Source organism: Haliotis asinina, chromosome 4 (genome assembly GCF_037392515.1).
Source record: "Haliotis asinina isolate JCU_RB_2024 chromosome 4, JCU_Hal_asi_v2, whole genome shotgun sequence".
In the NCBI taxonomy this organism is placed as follows: domain Eukaryota; kingdom Metazoa; phylum Mollusca; class Gastropoda; order Lepetellida; family Haliotidae; genus Haliotis; species Haliotis asinina.
In genome coordinates this window covers 17868248-17884209 of record NC_090283.1, presented here as the reverse complement: position 1 = coordinate 17884209, position 15962 = coordinate 17868248, and the positions used below count along the sequence as shown (strand labels likewise).

The window sequence follows — 15962 nt, the reverse complement described above, 5'->3', positions numbered from 1 at the left end:
GCAACCCATGCTTGCCATAAAAGGCGACTATGTTTGTCGTAAGAGGCGACTAACGGGATCGGGTGGTCAGGCTTGGTTGACACATGTCAACATATCCCAGTTCACAGATCGACGTTCATGCTGTTGATCACTGGATTGTCTGGTCCAGAGTCGATTACTTACAGACCGCCGCCATATAGCTGGAATATTGCTGAGTGCGGCGTAAAATTAAACTCACTCACTCACTCACTCACTACCACTACTGCTTGTGCTAGTACTACAGTTGCTCCTGTTACTGCCACAGACTAGCTACTACACCTACTACTATAAACAACAACAACTACTACTACTACTACTACTAATTGTTCTACATCAGCGACAACCACGACTACCACTACCACAAATTACTACTACACGGCTGCTACATCTTTGACGATGACTGTTACAGCTTCTTCTACTCGTCCCCTCCTCCTAGATATACGACTACGGCTACTACTATTACAAATTCTTCTACTATTACTACCACTAATACTGCTACTACTACTTCTAAAACAACAACTGCATTTGACAGATCCAGAGAGGGAGGGAGGGGGGTTGCAGGAGGGTTACTTCCCCATTTGCCCTGAAAGCTAATGAAATGACCATTGAAACTCGTGAAAATGAAGTGTGCACCCCACTCTCTCAACAGTGTGAAACAGAACATTGGCGGAGCATCTCTTACAATACATCTTTAACACATTTTTGCGTCGTAACACAGTCTCCTAACTAGAACTTAAACAAATTTGGTTTTACTCTGCGTGTGCATTAAAACCCAACAGCTCTAACGAAGGATAGAACAGTCAACAACGCAATATATAGGCCATATTCCGCCGAGGGAGTAAACACCCAAAGGCCTCTGACATGCGCATGTACGACCTGTTCTTACTAATGTACCTTACAGCGGTTATCTCCCTTTGTATTATGTTGGTTTGCAATGGTCGCCCTCTTCTTTGTCTTTGTGTAAATCATACAGGTCGAGTAATACGTATTTGCCCACTATTTCCGAGAACAAGTTTCTCATGCCGGATCCACGCGAGTTCAATCGCTTCCACACAAAAACAATGCCGGCTTGACAGCTGAGGACAGCGTGCAAATCGTTCAGCAGTTGTTTATGCTCATGACTTTCTTGTTAAGGTAAGAAATATCTCTACTTATATACAGGCGAATGTCAGTAAGAAAACGTGAGTCGAGCTTTAGCTTAAGATCTCGGGCGACGTTTTGTTATCAGAACATAATGTTTATTTATGCGACGTGTTTTGAAAACTTCTTCGTCAGCGTATTACTTTCAACAGAGCGTATCGTGGCTTTTCGTTGTCAAACTACAGAGCTATGTACAAACTGAATGACCTGGGAAAACATCACTGTATTGTTATAATATATTTTATTACAATATTAAATGTTCATACAACGTGTTTGAATATTTGATAATTTTACTTTACATTCGACTTTTCTGGCCTACAAAAGATCGCGATAATAATAATAATATCATTAATAACAAAAACAAAATAATAACAAAACAAAACAAAAACTGTTGTTTATATTTTTAAAAATAATTATCATTTAAATTATTAATTATTACCGCAGATCTTGAGAACGTTAAACACTTTGTGAGAAGCTAGCCTTGGTCCAAGACTGTACCGAGTGCTAAGCCCATGCGAATATGGTAATTTTCACTTCTATCCTATAGAAAGGCAAGTCGACTTGAGTGGAATGGACTCGAGTCTGTTATTTATATTTTTAACATAAATTATCATTTAAACTGTGGTAGTAATTACTTTAGAGACCTGTGCAAGTCTTGTGAGAAGCTTGTACCCCTCATTCAACAGTAAACCAGTAACACGGCGGACGTGCAGCATTACGACCTGGGGTGGAGTGCACTGCGAGATATGCCTCAATGAGTACATGGTCGAGATGACCGGGTACACATTTATGAAAGCGAGGAGTTTTTAACATTCCTCGTGTTTAAAGACAATATATTAGATCGGGTTATAGTGGCCTTTTAATACTGTCCATGTGCTGTAATGCTCAGCTGAAACATATTTTAATCAACACCTTGAAGATAAATATACGACGACTTCTACTGCAAACACTTCATCTACTACTACTACTACTACTACTACTACTACTACTACTACTACTACTACTACTACCGCGACGACGATTTATACTACTACAACTACTACTGTTATTACTACTACTGCTACTAGGTCCACACATTTTGACGGTACTGAATTAAATTTGAAATTTTAAAATTGAAATGACCCCACACCGCCGTCTGTGTCATATGAGGAACATTCCACAACGGTATCGTCATATAGCACAGGGCTCCTCGTTAGAGAAGTCGCCCACGACCTAAAGCAGACAAAAAGTTGCAGGGGGAGGTTGTGAGAAACATTCGGGGCACTAATGAAACACTGACGAATTTTTTTACATGTTTAACTTTCCGTCCCAAATGAATCCTGGTCCAACAGCTGAGACAGAGACACAGTATGACTGCGCTGACTCGTACTGTCAACGCGCTAAAAGTCAGATGAAGAATTAGCTCAGGCCCTAATGTAAACGGTGTGGTGAACACTTGATGGATGATTGTACTTCACCATGGAAACTTCACAAGAAAAGAATGTGAAGAAAGGTGCCTGGGGGTTAAGGCGTAAAGAGTTGTGACCATAAAACGGAAGATATGTATTTTTTTCTTTCAATTTTTAACTTTCCGACCTAAACGATCCATCCTGATACGAGGCAACGTACACCCAACACCTCCTGGACTTTCACACATCTCTATCATCTATTAACATCTGAATATATCTCAGCGTCATTTTAAACCCCACTCCCCCACTCTCAAAGACCAGTCACAGATAAAATATAGATATCACCCATATCCCCTTAAAGTTTATCTCTTGTAAGGAATTCCGGAGATACTTCGCGCTTGTTGGTAGGTATGGCGACTGGGTCAACGGTCAAATGCCCAGATCGTAACTATTGAGAGAGAGAGAGAAAGAGAGAGAGAGAGAGAGAGAGAGAAATGATGTAGGGAGGGAGGTTAAACTGGGGTGAGAGCTGATTGGTTTTGAAGCAAAGGGAAGCTATTTATGTGAGATATTGCGGTAACATATATACGTCTATTCTGAACAAGTGATGACTTTCTCTAATGGTGCAACATTTATTCCTGTCTTTCACTTGCATTACTTTACGCGCGTCCGATTTCAAGCTTCGCACAATCAAGTCTTTTCCTCGCATTATTGACGTGATGCAGGGATTTGTAAACTGTTTTCAATCAATTCTGGTGTCAGTAGGCTACCTGTAAATAGATCGAATCCAGACCAAGTAAACCCGTGATTGAAACCATAAGCAACCCTCCCTGTTACCTCCTCACGATGGCTTTTATGTTTAGCTCAGTCTCCAAGTTCAATATCTTCAGCCAAGCATGGGATGCAGACCACCTACATTCGTCCCATTCCCCCTTCAGGGTTTACGAAAGACCTTAACTTCTGGGATAGAGTCAAGACTAGGTGAGACCCTAACTTCTCTCCGGAAGGCCAAATTTGCTTATCCGGACAATTTCAAGAAAAAAACCACAAGTGTTCGGATAAATGAGGCACGGCAGTACAGTAATTCTAACATTTAAAGAGACCAGCCTAGATAAGCGGACAGTACAGGACGCCTGACTGAGGGATATTAATATTTTTCAGTAACTATCATTTAATCTATTAATTATCACCTTAGAGACTTGTGAGAGTCCAGTGTGACCTCCCCGAGATAATGTCACACAAACGATCCTAACTGTCCTATGATAGATTATTTTTTCGTCAGCTGCACAGATGACATCCGCATCGTGATTCATGTCGACACTGTCACGGCGGGACAAATGACATAACGTAGCGTCAAGATAATTTGTATTGATGATATATATACTGAAACTGTCATACTAATGCTTATAGTCTCTAAATAATATAATATACCCCCCCCCAAAAAAAAACAACAAAAAAAAACAACAAAAAAAAACAACAAAAAAAACAAAAACAACAACAACAACAACAAAACAAAAACAAAACAACAACAATAAAAAAACCCCAACCAACCAACAAAAACAAAACAAACAAAAAACCAACCCAAAGCAAACAAACTGTTTTAACTGAAAAGGAGTCTCGGTCAGGTGGAGGAAATAAATATAGACTTGCAACATATGTCATATTTGGGATTTCACTTTCTCAGTAAAGTACAAATTCTAGTACTTTTTTTTGGTTGAGTCCCATCCGGGATTTGAACCCGCACCCTCAAAGTCAGGCACCTAATCGCCAGCACACACACACAAAAAAAAGTACTAGAATTTGTACTTTACTGAGAAAGTGAAATCCCAAATATGACATATGTTGCATTTGACCACTTTCTAAATAGCATCGTGTAATCATAAATATAGACTTGCTTCGTTAGAGCTTTAACATTGCTGAAACATCTGGGCGGGAGGGAAATATGCAGTACAACGTCTGAGGCAGACTATGGCACTGTCAGCCAAACGAGTTGAGAGGTTTTATGTTATAACTGCAGCATGATTCATAACGGTAAAATGACACCCGTGTGAGGTGCGTAGCGGATATGGTTAGTGTGATGTGATGAACAACGACATCTCAAGCTTGACACCTGTGTATATCTACACTGATTGCTTGATTAGCAGAGGTGAAAATTGCCTAGTATGATCTGGGACCCGCTTTTGCGCATCAATCACAGAGGTGTGGGTGTGGGTGGGTGGGTCGGGGGTGGTGGGGGTTGGGTGAGGTGGTCCGGAGTTTGGAGATTGAAGACCCACCCTGCCCCAATCCTCTTCAGCACTGCCTAATATTTGTCTCAAATGAGGCACGGTGGATCGGTACAACGCTGACGTATACGTAGATGTGAAGGATGACGTAAAACGTGTTGGGGGAAGAGGATGGGTGGGTTGGGGTGATGGGGAGGATGGGAGATGGGGGATGGGGGTGGGGTGGGGGAGCAGTGAGACGGGGAAGAGTATATGGGGGTGTGTTTGGGGGGAATATGGCTTTGAGGGAGGGAGCGGCTGTGAACGTGTTCCGAACTCTATGGATTCATGGATTTTATGATGATAATAACTGATTTTGACAAAAATACTAAACCATGACTGTACAAGTATGACCCCGTGGTGTTTAATTTTGAATATCTTAGTGAATTTGAACATTCAAAATACCTTTTTGCGTGTCTTACACGATTCAAGGTCAATACCAGGTGTAACCTCCATGTGTCAGCCAGCACTCTCCTCCTGATACCCCCGTCAGCCTCCTGTGATCCCTGAAGGAGCAATTAATCTTCGTCATTCCTCGTGTAAAGCAGCTTCCAAATGGGCCAGGTTCTGTACAGGAGGATCCCTTTGTTGCACACGGTGACGAGCCATATCCCACATATGCTCCAAGGGATTAAGATCACCTCTCATTCAATCGTGAGATATGTCAGGGGCAACTTAAGTAAGTACTTTGTTTATGTAGTCAGATTAAGCGTCAATTTTCGAAGACGTTAAGATTGGTCTAGCAGACTGAAATGGCAAATAATGTTTGCCCAAAAGAGATATGGATGAAGGATTTAACCAAGGGTGTAAATTGTAGAACGTAAGGTGATAAATAATAAAATCATGAGGGCATGTTCGTACACAAACACACTCACTCACACTCACGTACGTAAACACACTCATGTAAACACACGTGCTCGCAACTATACACTCGTACGTAAACACACACACACACACACACACACACACACGTACGTAAACACGTGTTCACGCACATACACACACACACGCACATACATACAGCAATACACACACAAAAAAAAACATGCGACATACGCAAGCCTTAAATTCATTCTCAAAAGGGGTGAAGTTCAAATTCACGATAAAGATGGCCTGGCAATGACCTCGTCATGTCGTAGACAACATTTGAGAGAAGTGGGTTAAGCCCCTCGTGACACTGCACACAGTACACTCGAGTCTATTGTCCATTCGCTTCCTTATCAACCACTGCTGTAGATAGTCCAAACACTATGTAACGGTCATAAGTTCAAACCGTACCTGGATAGCCGCATATATGGGACTAGACACATGTAATTTGTTTGTAATTTGACGCAGCACTGGACTGTAATCATATACATTCTACCGTAAATAGGCCGGTCGATAAGACAATCATAATAATAACAATAAATAATAATGCGCAACATGAAATAAACTAAATTACACAGGTTAGCCGATTTGACGTCCATGCAGCTGGAAGAGTGCGGGGTTAAACAACAAACTCACCAACCTTCTGCCCAGTCCTGTTAAAACCCTAACTGAAGCATGTCTATATAGATTTCCTGAGGCGTCTCTCCTCTCACTACTCCTATTTAATTTGAAAGGAATTGCTTGTTTCTTTCAAAATTATGAATATTTAGAGACCAGGAGTCTAGGTTGAAAATCAGCACTCCGTGTCATTTGGATCCGCTAAAACCATCCAGGCATTCCGTTACGCCATGAGAAAGATCGCGCTGTAAACTTGACAAAAATCCCCTAAACTTCCCCAGTCTATTTCCGTCTTGCTGCTACACGACACGGAATACACGCCTCACTTCAGCACAACACGAAGATTTTGTCGCTCTGTATATGATAACAAGCTTATACTTCATGGACACTTGACCTTTCGCATGAGTGTACATAAACTGGCCGAGGTATGAATGGCCTCTCAGTCAAAAGCGCGTTACATGTCAAAGAAACGCTGGTGGCGAACCGGGATTTAGGGTTGCTCAGAAAGACGACTAGTCTAAACTCGTCAGTGAAAACTTCGTAAGTCAACGATATTCCACCGAGATGGTTAGGGTCTGTAAATAATCGAGTCTGACCAATGACCAACAGCATGAGCATCGATCTACACAGATGACATGTTTCAACCCAATCAATGAACCTAACCACACAACCCCGTTAGTCGCTCCTTACGACAAGCATGGGTTACTGAGGATCAATTTTAACCCGGATCTTCACGGGGTTCGTGAGCTTGTTGTACCCACTGGTAGGCCCCTGATAGAACCCCCAGCAATGTAGTGAGTGAAATAATTTTAATTTCGTATCTCGTTTTAGTTTCCCCGAAAATAATACTAATAAAAAATTAAGATCAAGAAGATATTTACTAAATTTGACATTGACATTCCTAGTCACCCACTCGTCGCCCCGTGAAGATATGGGATCAGGAGGTCAGACTCTCTGACTTGACTGATAGATGCTCTTCAAATCCAAATACACATATCTCGATTATTTACAGACTGAACTATTTTTGATATCTACACACTCCCGCACGTTCACTCACTCACTCATTCGTTCACTCACTTTCTACATTTCGGGGTTATGTTTGTTATATTTTACATGATCTCCAATGTATCGTTTTTCCTTTTCAGATTTGTCCACTGATGCATCATGTTAGCGCCATTGCTGTACGTCATCATAGCGGGTGTCTCCATCCTTTCGACCTCTGTATCATCAACGCAAAGGTGCAAAGTCTCTCAAAGGAGCTTTAACATATCCGCTACCTATATGATTCACGGAACGGAGAAACGTGTGTACGTTCATAAAACTGTCATTGACACTGAAGAGGGAGACCAGTCCAACAGCACTGAATGTTTCATTGATGCTGAAGATGTCTTCAAAGATGAACAAAACTATACGGGATCTCGAATACGAGCTTACGCATTTTTGTGCAGGAAGCCCACAAACATCATCATCAACGGAACCTATCCTGCTGTCAAGGAAGTAATATCTTACGTTCAAATCCAGAACTGTGATTTGGGTTTGGAGAGTCTGAATGTAATCGCAGATACTACCAGTGTAACCGTGTTGAATATTGTTTATCAGTCTGCCTTGTTACCTTCCTCAGACCCTGCACAATGTGCCGCGCTTGGCAGAGTTGGAACATTGATGATCTCAAACAAGCGGCACCCTTCTCTAGATATGGACGTCTTTTTTGCTTGCAAAGACCATTTGTCGTTCATGGCTGAGATGATTTTGAGGAACCTGTCTCTCACTGAGCTGCCAGCGGAATTATTCCAGTATATGCCTACACTCCAAGGACTGGATCTATCAGTAAATAATTTCACAGTTCCTCCAGAATTTCCCTGGGATAACAGCACCAGAGATCTTCCCCGGAACTTGACAAGAACCACCTTCTTCCAGAATCAGTATACTTATGGAATCGTTGATATGTCCTCTCGTGAATACAGGCGTGAGTTTCGACTGGATTTTAACCCTTTTCTTAACCTTACCGGATATAACTTTAGAGGCTATCTGCAAATGCTTTCCTTGGCTGGATGTAACTTGGATTCGTTACATGCAGATGTGTTTTATGAGGTAGAAGGTCTTCAATATCTTAACCTTGCAAGGAATCAACTTGAAAGTATTCCTCAAGGTTTATTTCAGAAAGCGTCAGAATTACGCAAGCTGGAACTGCAGGGGAATAAGCTGAAGCAGTTGGAGGCAGGTGTATTCCAAGGACTTCATCATTTGGTTCGCCTAGATCTGAGCAACAATGGTCTTTCTCTGCTAGGAGATAGGTTGTTTGATGGATTATTCAAACTCGAAAAGTTGGACCTAAAAAGTAACAGGCTGCTGTATATCAACAGCAACGCCTTCTCGAAACTTCTGGTGAATTTAAAAGTAATAGATTTGGAGGACAATCCACTGACACATATTCCGGAGAGTCTGTTGCTGTTGAGAAGTCTGTACGATATCCGAATGAAAGGACACAATATCACAGATCTTGATTTTTCTCAGCTTGACCGTACAATACCCTTCGACCGTTTGAAATATACTTTGGTGGATTCAGTCAGTAACGGGAATCCAGACTTGGATCGGCCTTCTGACGGACTGAGAGCTGTTGACTTGTCAAATGGCAATATCCAAAGGATATCGTTTACCCCTACGGATAAATACACTCCTTTCAAAATAGGTTTGCTTCTAAAGCATTATAAATTCATTCTTGATAATAATCCAATCCGATGTGATTGTAACCTTCTGAACTTCACAACGTATGTTCGGGAACTCAAGGAGAACGGGACTCTAACTGGTTCAGACATTCCGTTAAGGGTTTATGGAAATGAATACCCCTTTGATGCTTGGAAGTGTGCTCAACCTCAAGAACTCTCGGGGAGAAAGGTGCTGCTCCTTAAGGACGACGAAACGTACTGTCCTTCTAACACAACACAGTGTCCGGATGACTGTTCATGTTACGAGCGATCCATCAGTAGAGTAAATATTGTAGACTGCAGAGGAGCTGGTTTGACTGAAGCTCCCCAAACTCTGCCCACTGGAGACACAGAGCTTTGGCTCCAGGACAACCACATTAGGAACTTTTACATCGCGAAGGAATTAACTCACAGATTAGTAGAACTTAATTTAGAGAGAAACGGTCTTGAAAAGTTGAATCCTGAATGTCTTTCAAATATGGGAAAACTAAAGCGATTATACATCCAAGATAATGTTCTGGCAAGCATCCCTCCAGAAATACAACAGATGAACTTGGAAAGGATTAAGCTTGGGGGTAATCCATTACAGTGTGATTGTCATTCGCTGTGGATGAAACAGTGGCTGGTTACAAACCACGATGACGTGGAAGATTCTTTTGATGTCAAATGTGTTAATTTTGTTGAAGATATTGGGAGGAATATCTTTGCTGTCCCTGATGGGGATTTCATTTGTGAGGAAATACCGATCCACAAAGTCGCAGTCCCCATTGCAGTGCCCACAGTAATTGTGTTACTCGTCCTCATAGCGTCATTAGTATTGTTCATTCACTGGGATGACTTCAAGGTATTTCTCTATGTTCACACTGGTATACACCCATTCGACAAGAGCGATCCAAGTGGAATAATGTGCTATGACGCTTTCGTGGTATACCCCGCCTATTTATCTGACTGGGCCCAAGACAATATTGTGAATCCACTGAAAACCGATCACAATTACAGAGTTTATGATGTAGCACATGATTTCCAGTTTGGTTTGCCTTTACAGGATAATATCCAACATGGTGTGGCTTCAAGTAAGAGAATGGTTTTAGTTCTCGGAGAAGACTCCGAAACTGACTCCATGATGCAGATAGCTCTGGAAGCAGGTCTCGAGAAGAGCCGAGAGGAAAAGGCAAATTTCCTAGTACCAGTTCTACACAATACTATGCCTAAGAATTTTGACAATGACCAATTGCAAAAATATTTCAAAGCACGGAAATATGTGAATGAGTCCAGCGACCACTTCTTAAAAAGATTACTATATTACATGCCTACAAAACAGGGTAACTCTGAAAAGGTTACAGAAACAGTTAACATGGCATACGAAGACCAAACTGACTTGACAAGAACCGTCACGGCTAATGGTGTCCATGTTGATATCAACAATGGGGATAACACTGATATAATGACTATTCACCCAACGGCCTTGCCTCAGCCCGACCTGGTTGAAGACACAAAGCATGGGTCAACCATTTTTGTGTGGTATGCAGATTCCGATTTTCCATTTATGATGGAAAGGATTGTGCATCCTTTGGAAGCTGATGGTCACACGTTCATCCTGGCTGACAAAAGCTTCATCCCAGGAGCAGCTATTCAGGAGAACATCCTACACGCTGTGGAGGACAGCGACAGGACTATTATCATCCTGTCACAGGAGTCAGTAGTGGATGAATGGATTTTGTTCGTGTTCCGGTTTGCAAGTGAGCGTCAGATGGTGGACAAGTCTTTCCTGGCTGGGATGGTGGTAAGGGAAGGAATGATGAATGTTCCGTGTGATGAGGAGATTGTGAAGCATCTGGTTACGTATCAACCACTCAGTGAGAAGGATGTTGCCTTCCACAAGAAGCTGCGGACATTTGTTGGACCACGTGTGCGGAACTGTAGACAAAACCGTTCTCAAGATAAACTGCATTGTGACGTTTGAAACGTTTTTCGTCAAACACGTTTATAGGGATTGAGTAAATACTTTGAGTTATCCAAACGTGACATCATGATTTAAGTTCAGACAGACTGAACTGTGAGATTTGAAACGTTTAACTTACCGTCGAACACCATCGTGTCGACCGTATTGGGGATTACGTAAATACTTCGAGTTATCCAAAGTTCAACACAAACGATTTAACTTTAAGACATATGAGTGCGGAAATGTAGACAAACCCGTTCTCAAGACAAACAAAACTGTGGGCTTTGAAACGTTTACCCTACAGGCAGACTCCGTCGAGTCGACGTTGATGGGGATTACGTAAATACTTTCAGGTATGCAAAGTTCGACACAAACAATTCAATTTTGAGATTAGCGTATGCTGAACTGTAGACAAAACCGTTCTCAAGACAAACTGAACTGTGATATGATATTTTTGAAACGCTTATCATGGGATTACTTCGAGTTTTCCAAGTTTCGTCCCAACCGTGAAATACTGACTTAAGAAGGAGTACTCAAGGACCAATCGTTTTCTTCGAGATAGCCATACCTTCGACACAGCAGTGTCTGAGAGTAATTGACATTGAAAACAACTCACTAGAATCATCACCATTTGTTGTCCATGTGTTTGAATTATGGACTCACTGAAAGATAATACTCATGCTGTTTAATACGTGTACGAGTGTCTAAACCGGCACTCATTGGGACTGAAGGAATAATCTGGTTTAGACAAGGTGCTGGATTGTAGAGCTGATGGTAAATGTACAAGCCATTGATGGGGCTGATATTGCATGTCGGTATTGACAACTTGCCGGATTGGACAGATGCCGGTTTTGTCAGCTCCCACTGTATTAAATTTACAACCATATTTACACTGACGACTCCGTGTCTTCAAATTGCTCATTCACTACAAAAACAAAGGTACAGTATCACGGCAGTCAATGGATAATCGAACCTATCCGAACTGCCTTTATTACGAACACAGATATGCCGAACTCTTTGAGATAATGAACTGATTTTGTAAAGTTAGATATAGCTGTAGTTTTATTGTCATTGTCTGAAGCGGTTCCTGTAGTGACACATCAGCGGCAGGATCTGTGGTCAGACTCGCATGATCGTATCCCAATTTCATAGATTCATACTCATGCTGTTGATCACTGGATTGTCTGGTCCAGACTCGATTGTGTACAGACCGCCGCCATATAGCTGGAATATTGCTGAGGGTGGCGTAAAAATCGCTCATTCACATGAGGGTACCGGAGGGCACGTGCAGTAGACTTCCACTTGAAAACCGAATAGAAATTATATGCAAATTGAATTGGAAATCGATGACTCAGCAATATGGAACGTATAGCCATATTGAAACTTGTCATTTGGCCACAGTAATTTCAGAACGGAATTACATGCTCTGTAACACTCACGTGCGTTATTCTAGAGTGAATATAGCCAGGAATCAATTCTTCTGTTTGAAATTATCTGTTCAATCTATATCACAATCCCCATATTTGCCCCCTATGGATTCTGATTCTATGACCTGAAGATCTGTTCTGTATAACAGAAATTTATTAATCACATTAATTACTCCGAGACTAATTTTAATTTTAAAATTGCACTCCACCTATTCCAATTATATATGACAAAAGAGGCATAAAACTTAACTCATGCTTCAACATAGCGGTTTTGGGGGGACAGAGGGTATATATCTAGTCAATTTCAAGCATCAGTCAGTATTATCTAGTCACTGCAAGACGTCAAGGCCTTGACGGTATCTCCACTTTTGAAAAATAAAACATAAATTGCAAGCAGTATTATCTATATTTTCTTTCAAGCTTATGGAGATGGGATAATGATTTCAGTTTTGATATACTTGTAGTAAACCTGCTACCAGTTTATGTACATGACCCCATGTTTCTTCGTGAGTGGTTGGGGACGATGGGATGGTTTAATTAGTGGTTTAAGATTTTCCTTATTATAGTCGTATAGCGCAAGCCTGATAATCCAGACTATTGCAGTTCCATTTATATCGCGTCGAACATATTGCCAAACGAAACTGGGAGCTAGTGTTCCCTCATATACGCGTGTCTAGACGAGTGTAGGTTGGAAGTGTGTGTGTGTGTGTGTGTGTGTGTGTGTGTGTGTGTGTGTGTGTGTGTGTGTGTGTGTGTGTGTGTGTGTGTGTGTGTGTGTGTGTGTGTGTGTGTGTGGTGTCATTATTCAAAGGGTTTGGAAAAACGAGGGTCACTGTGTAGCATTCTTAAGAAACTTTACATTTATACAAATTTCTGCTTTGTTTAGTTATTTTAACATTAGGTTTATCTCAAATACTTGTAGTACACTGATTGTAAACCCCCGCAAACTCTATGGACATCTCATTCATAACGAATGTTTCTTGACCATAGTTGCACTGCATAACTATTATGATATTCATTTGGATTTTATTATCGCAATTTGCTTTGACGAAGTGACGAAGGTATGCTCAGTGATTCACCACTGTGAGTTTTGTTCTATGATATTATTGATATGAGATCTGTTTCTCCGTTTTAAGGAACACAACTGGTGTGATTGTTCATCTATAATGTGTATATGCTAGTCACATGATATCGTTTTATATACTTGTTAAACAAGTCTCGAGTTTTTTGTGTTTGCACGACGCTGCCTAAATGCATGTGATACTCTGATTTTGGTACTACGTACACATCACAGGTTTTGTCCGAATGCTGATATTATAGCGTTATATACGTGCTCTAGCAGGATGTGTATATACATAACTCACACGCACATGTATACACCATCACTCCGCGGAGATAACACACAATACGCCATGGGTACACCAGACGGAGCCCCACATTCTCACACTACACCCTTTTCCCTTGTCACAGGTCACATACACACACTTACACCACGCTTACTGCATACACACCACACCACACCACACCATAACACACACACAGACACACACATACCTACACCATACCATACACACACGTACACTCGACACACTACATACACACAGAGACACAGACTACATACATACACACGAAACATACACACGCTACATACAAACACAACTCACTACAACACCCCATCAACGCCCATCCACGCACGTAGCATTATATTTCTGGAATAAAAGTTTTCCTTGTTCATTTGTTTCATTGTGTATTTCTTATATCACACTGAATAACAGACTTATGATCAGCATGCGTGTTATCACTATACCGACGTTCGCCGTATATGGAGGGAACGTCCCTCCAGAGAGCGTGATGGAGGTAAGTTAATACCCTGTCCGGACAAATATCTGTTTATTCTGGTAATCTTCTTAGACACCATACCGCAGTGTTAAATAAAACAAGGAACGATTTTTTTATTCAAGTGCCACATGCTATGGTACAAAATTTACGGTCATGTTATAATACATTAAAACACCCCTGGACAGCTGGTCCACGAGACATTATGTAATTAGATTTGCTTGAAGATATTTAAGATATAAGAGTGACTAAACTAGTTAAAACGCATACACACATACTCCTCTCCCCACCAACCCCCTCCCCCCACCAACAAGAACACATGCTCAGCCACCTCCAACCCACCTCCCGCACGCATAGACACACAGACACACACGCATATACACACAGACACACATGCATATACTAGTAAAGTAACATGGATACCCAAATGCAAAACATACTGACTCCACGCACGGTCGTACTCGCGCACTCACTGCCTGTGCAGGCAAGACGTCACGTTGATGCACGGATCACAGAGACTGAATTTTGAAGGTATTTGTGCAGATTTGATTTGCCAGGAATCACAAAATGACAAACTGAACATATTTTCCCATTGCAAGATGATGTACTGAAGTATACGGAATGTTCTTCCTGGTTCTCTATGTTCATTTACGTCGTTATTACCTACATATGTTTAATGGCTGACGTTAAGGTCGGAAAGTTCCGGTTACTTGTCACTTTCTTGAGGCTATATGTTGCTTTTTATGACTCATTCTGTCCTTGCTATTGCTTTATGGAAACACCGTCGTGCTAATTTAAATAACACGAACACTACTTGTTTGTCGATTTCGTTCTCACATATTTCGATTCAAAGGTTGACCAAGGTGTAACGATCAGTAAAGAAATTGATATCTGAGTTAGGGAGCAATGTTTTATGCAAATTGTGAAAATTCATGTGCTCCTGATAAAGCTTAGAGCCGTTGTGCAAAGAAACCTTTGCTACGACAGTTGAAGTCTATGTTGAGGTTTGGGAGTAGCCTTAAGATCGCTTTGTACAACGGTATCCAGTGTAAGACTTGCGTTACTTCGGGTTTTCTTCCCTCGTTTAGCTGACACGTTGTCCTCACTCGCCCTGGGAGTCTGTCTTTCATGACTGGTATTAATGTCACATGCGTGAGTTCAGTTTTACGCTGCACTCAGCAATATTCAAGCTATATGGCGGCGGTCTGTAATATAATCTAGTCTAGACCAGTGACAATCCAGTGATAAGCATCGATCTACTCAGTCGGGATACGATTGTTACCATCACGTAGGCACGGCTTAATGTTCTCTGACAACGGCTCGTTCGTTCGCTCGCTCTCTCGCCGCCCTGCCTCCCGCCCGCCTGTCCTCCCCGTATTGTATTCCGTCCCTCCACTCACTCACTCACTCACTCTTTCACTCATTCTTTCACTCAGTCACACGGTCCTGCCATGTGACAACGCCATTCACAATATCCCGTCCGTGCTGCCGGCCGATTCATTCATTGTCCATCACTTCAGTCCTATTCGCTTAAAACTGGGTTACTCATTGAGTGAACGCGTAAGAACTCAAGTGAGATGTTCCGCCAGTACTTAACGCGAGATGGTTTGCTTCCGGTTGGTACGGTGGAAGCCAAGTGACGCGCTTCGTATTAATTTACCACTTACATTGTTCATCATTTGCGACGTTCTGTTCATTACCAGGTGTCATTGATGACGCAGTAAAGCTGAGCCTGACGTTGGTTACTGGTGTGACAT

At 41.7% G+C, this 15962-nt stretch overlaps 1 protein-coding gene across 1 annotated transcript; it reads left to right on the top strand.

The window, feature by feature from the left end:
- The first annotated feature begins 1024 nt into the window (after positions 1-1024).
- On the top strand, positions 1025-14103 carry LOC137281342 (protein toll-like). The gene is made up of 2 exons (XM_067812516.1): positions 1025-1152; positions 7441-14103. Exon 2 carries the CDS (start codon positions 7460-7462, stop codon positions 10961-10963), a length of 3504 nt encoding a protein of 1167 aa, XP_067668617.1. The 5' UTR covers positions 1025-1152; positions 7441-7459; the 3' UTR covers positions 10964-14103.
- The last annotated feature ends 1859 nt before the right edge of the window (positions 14104-15962 follow it).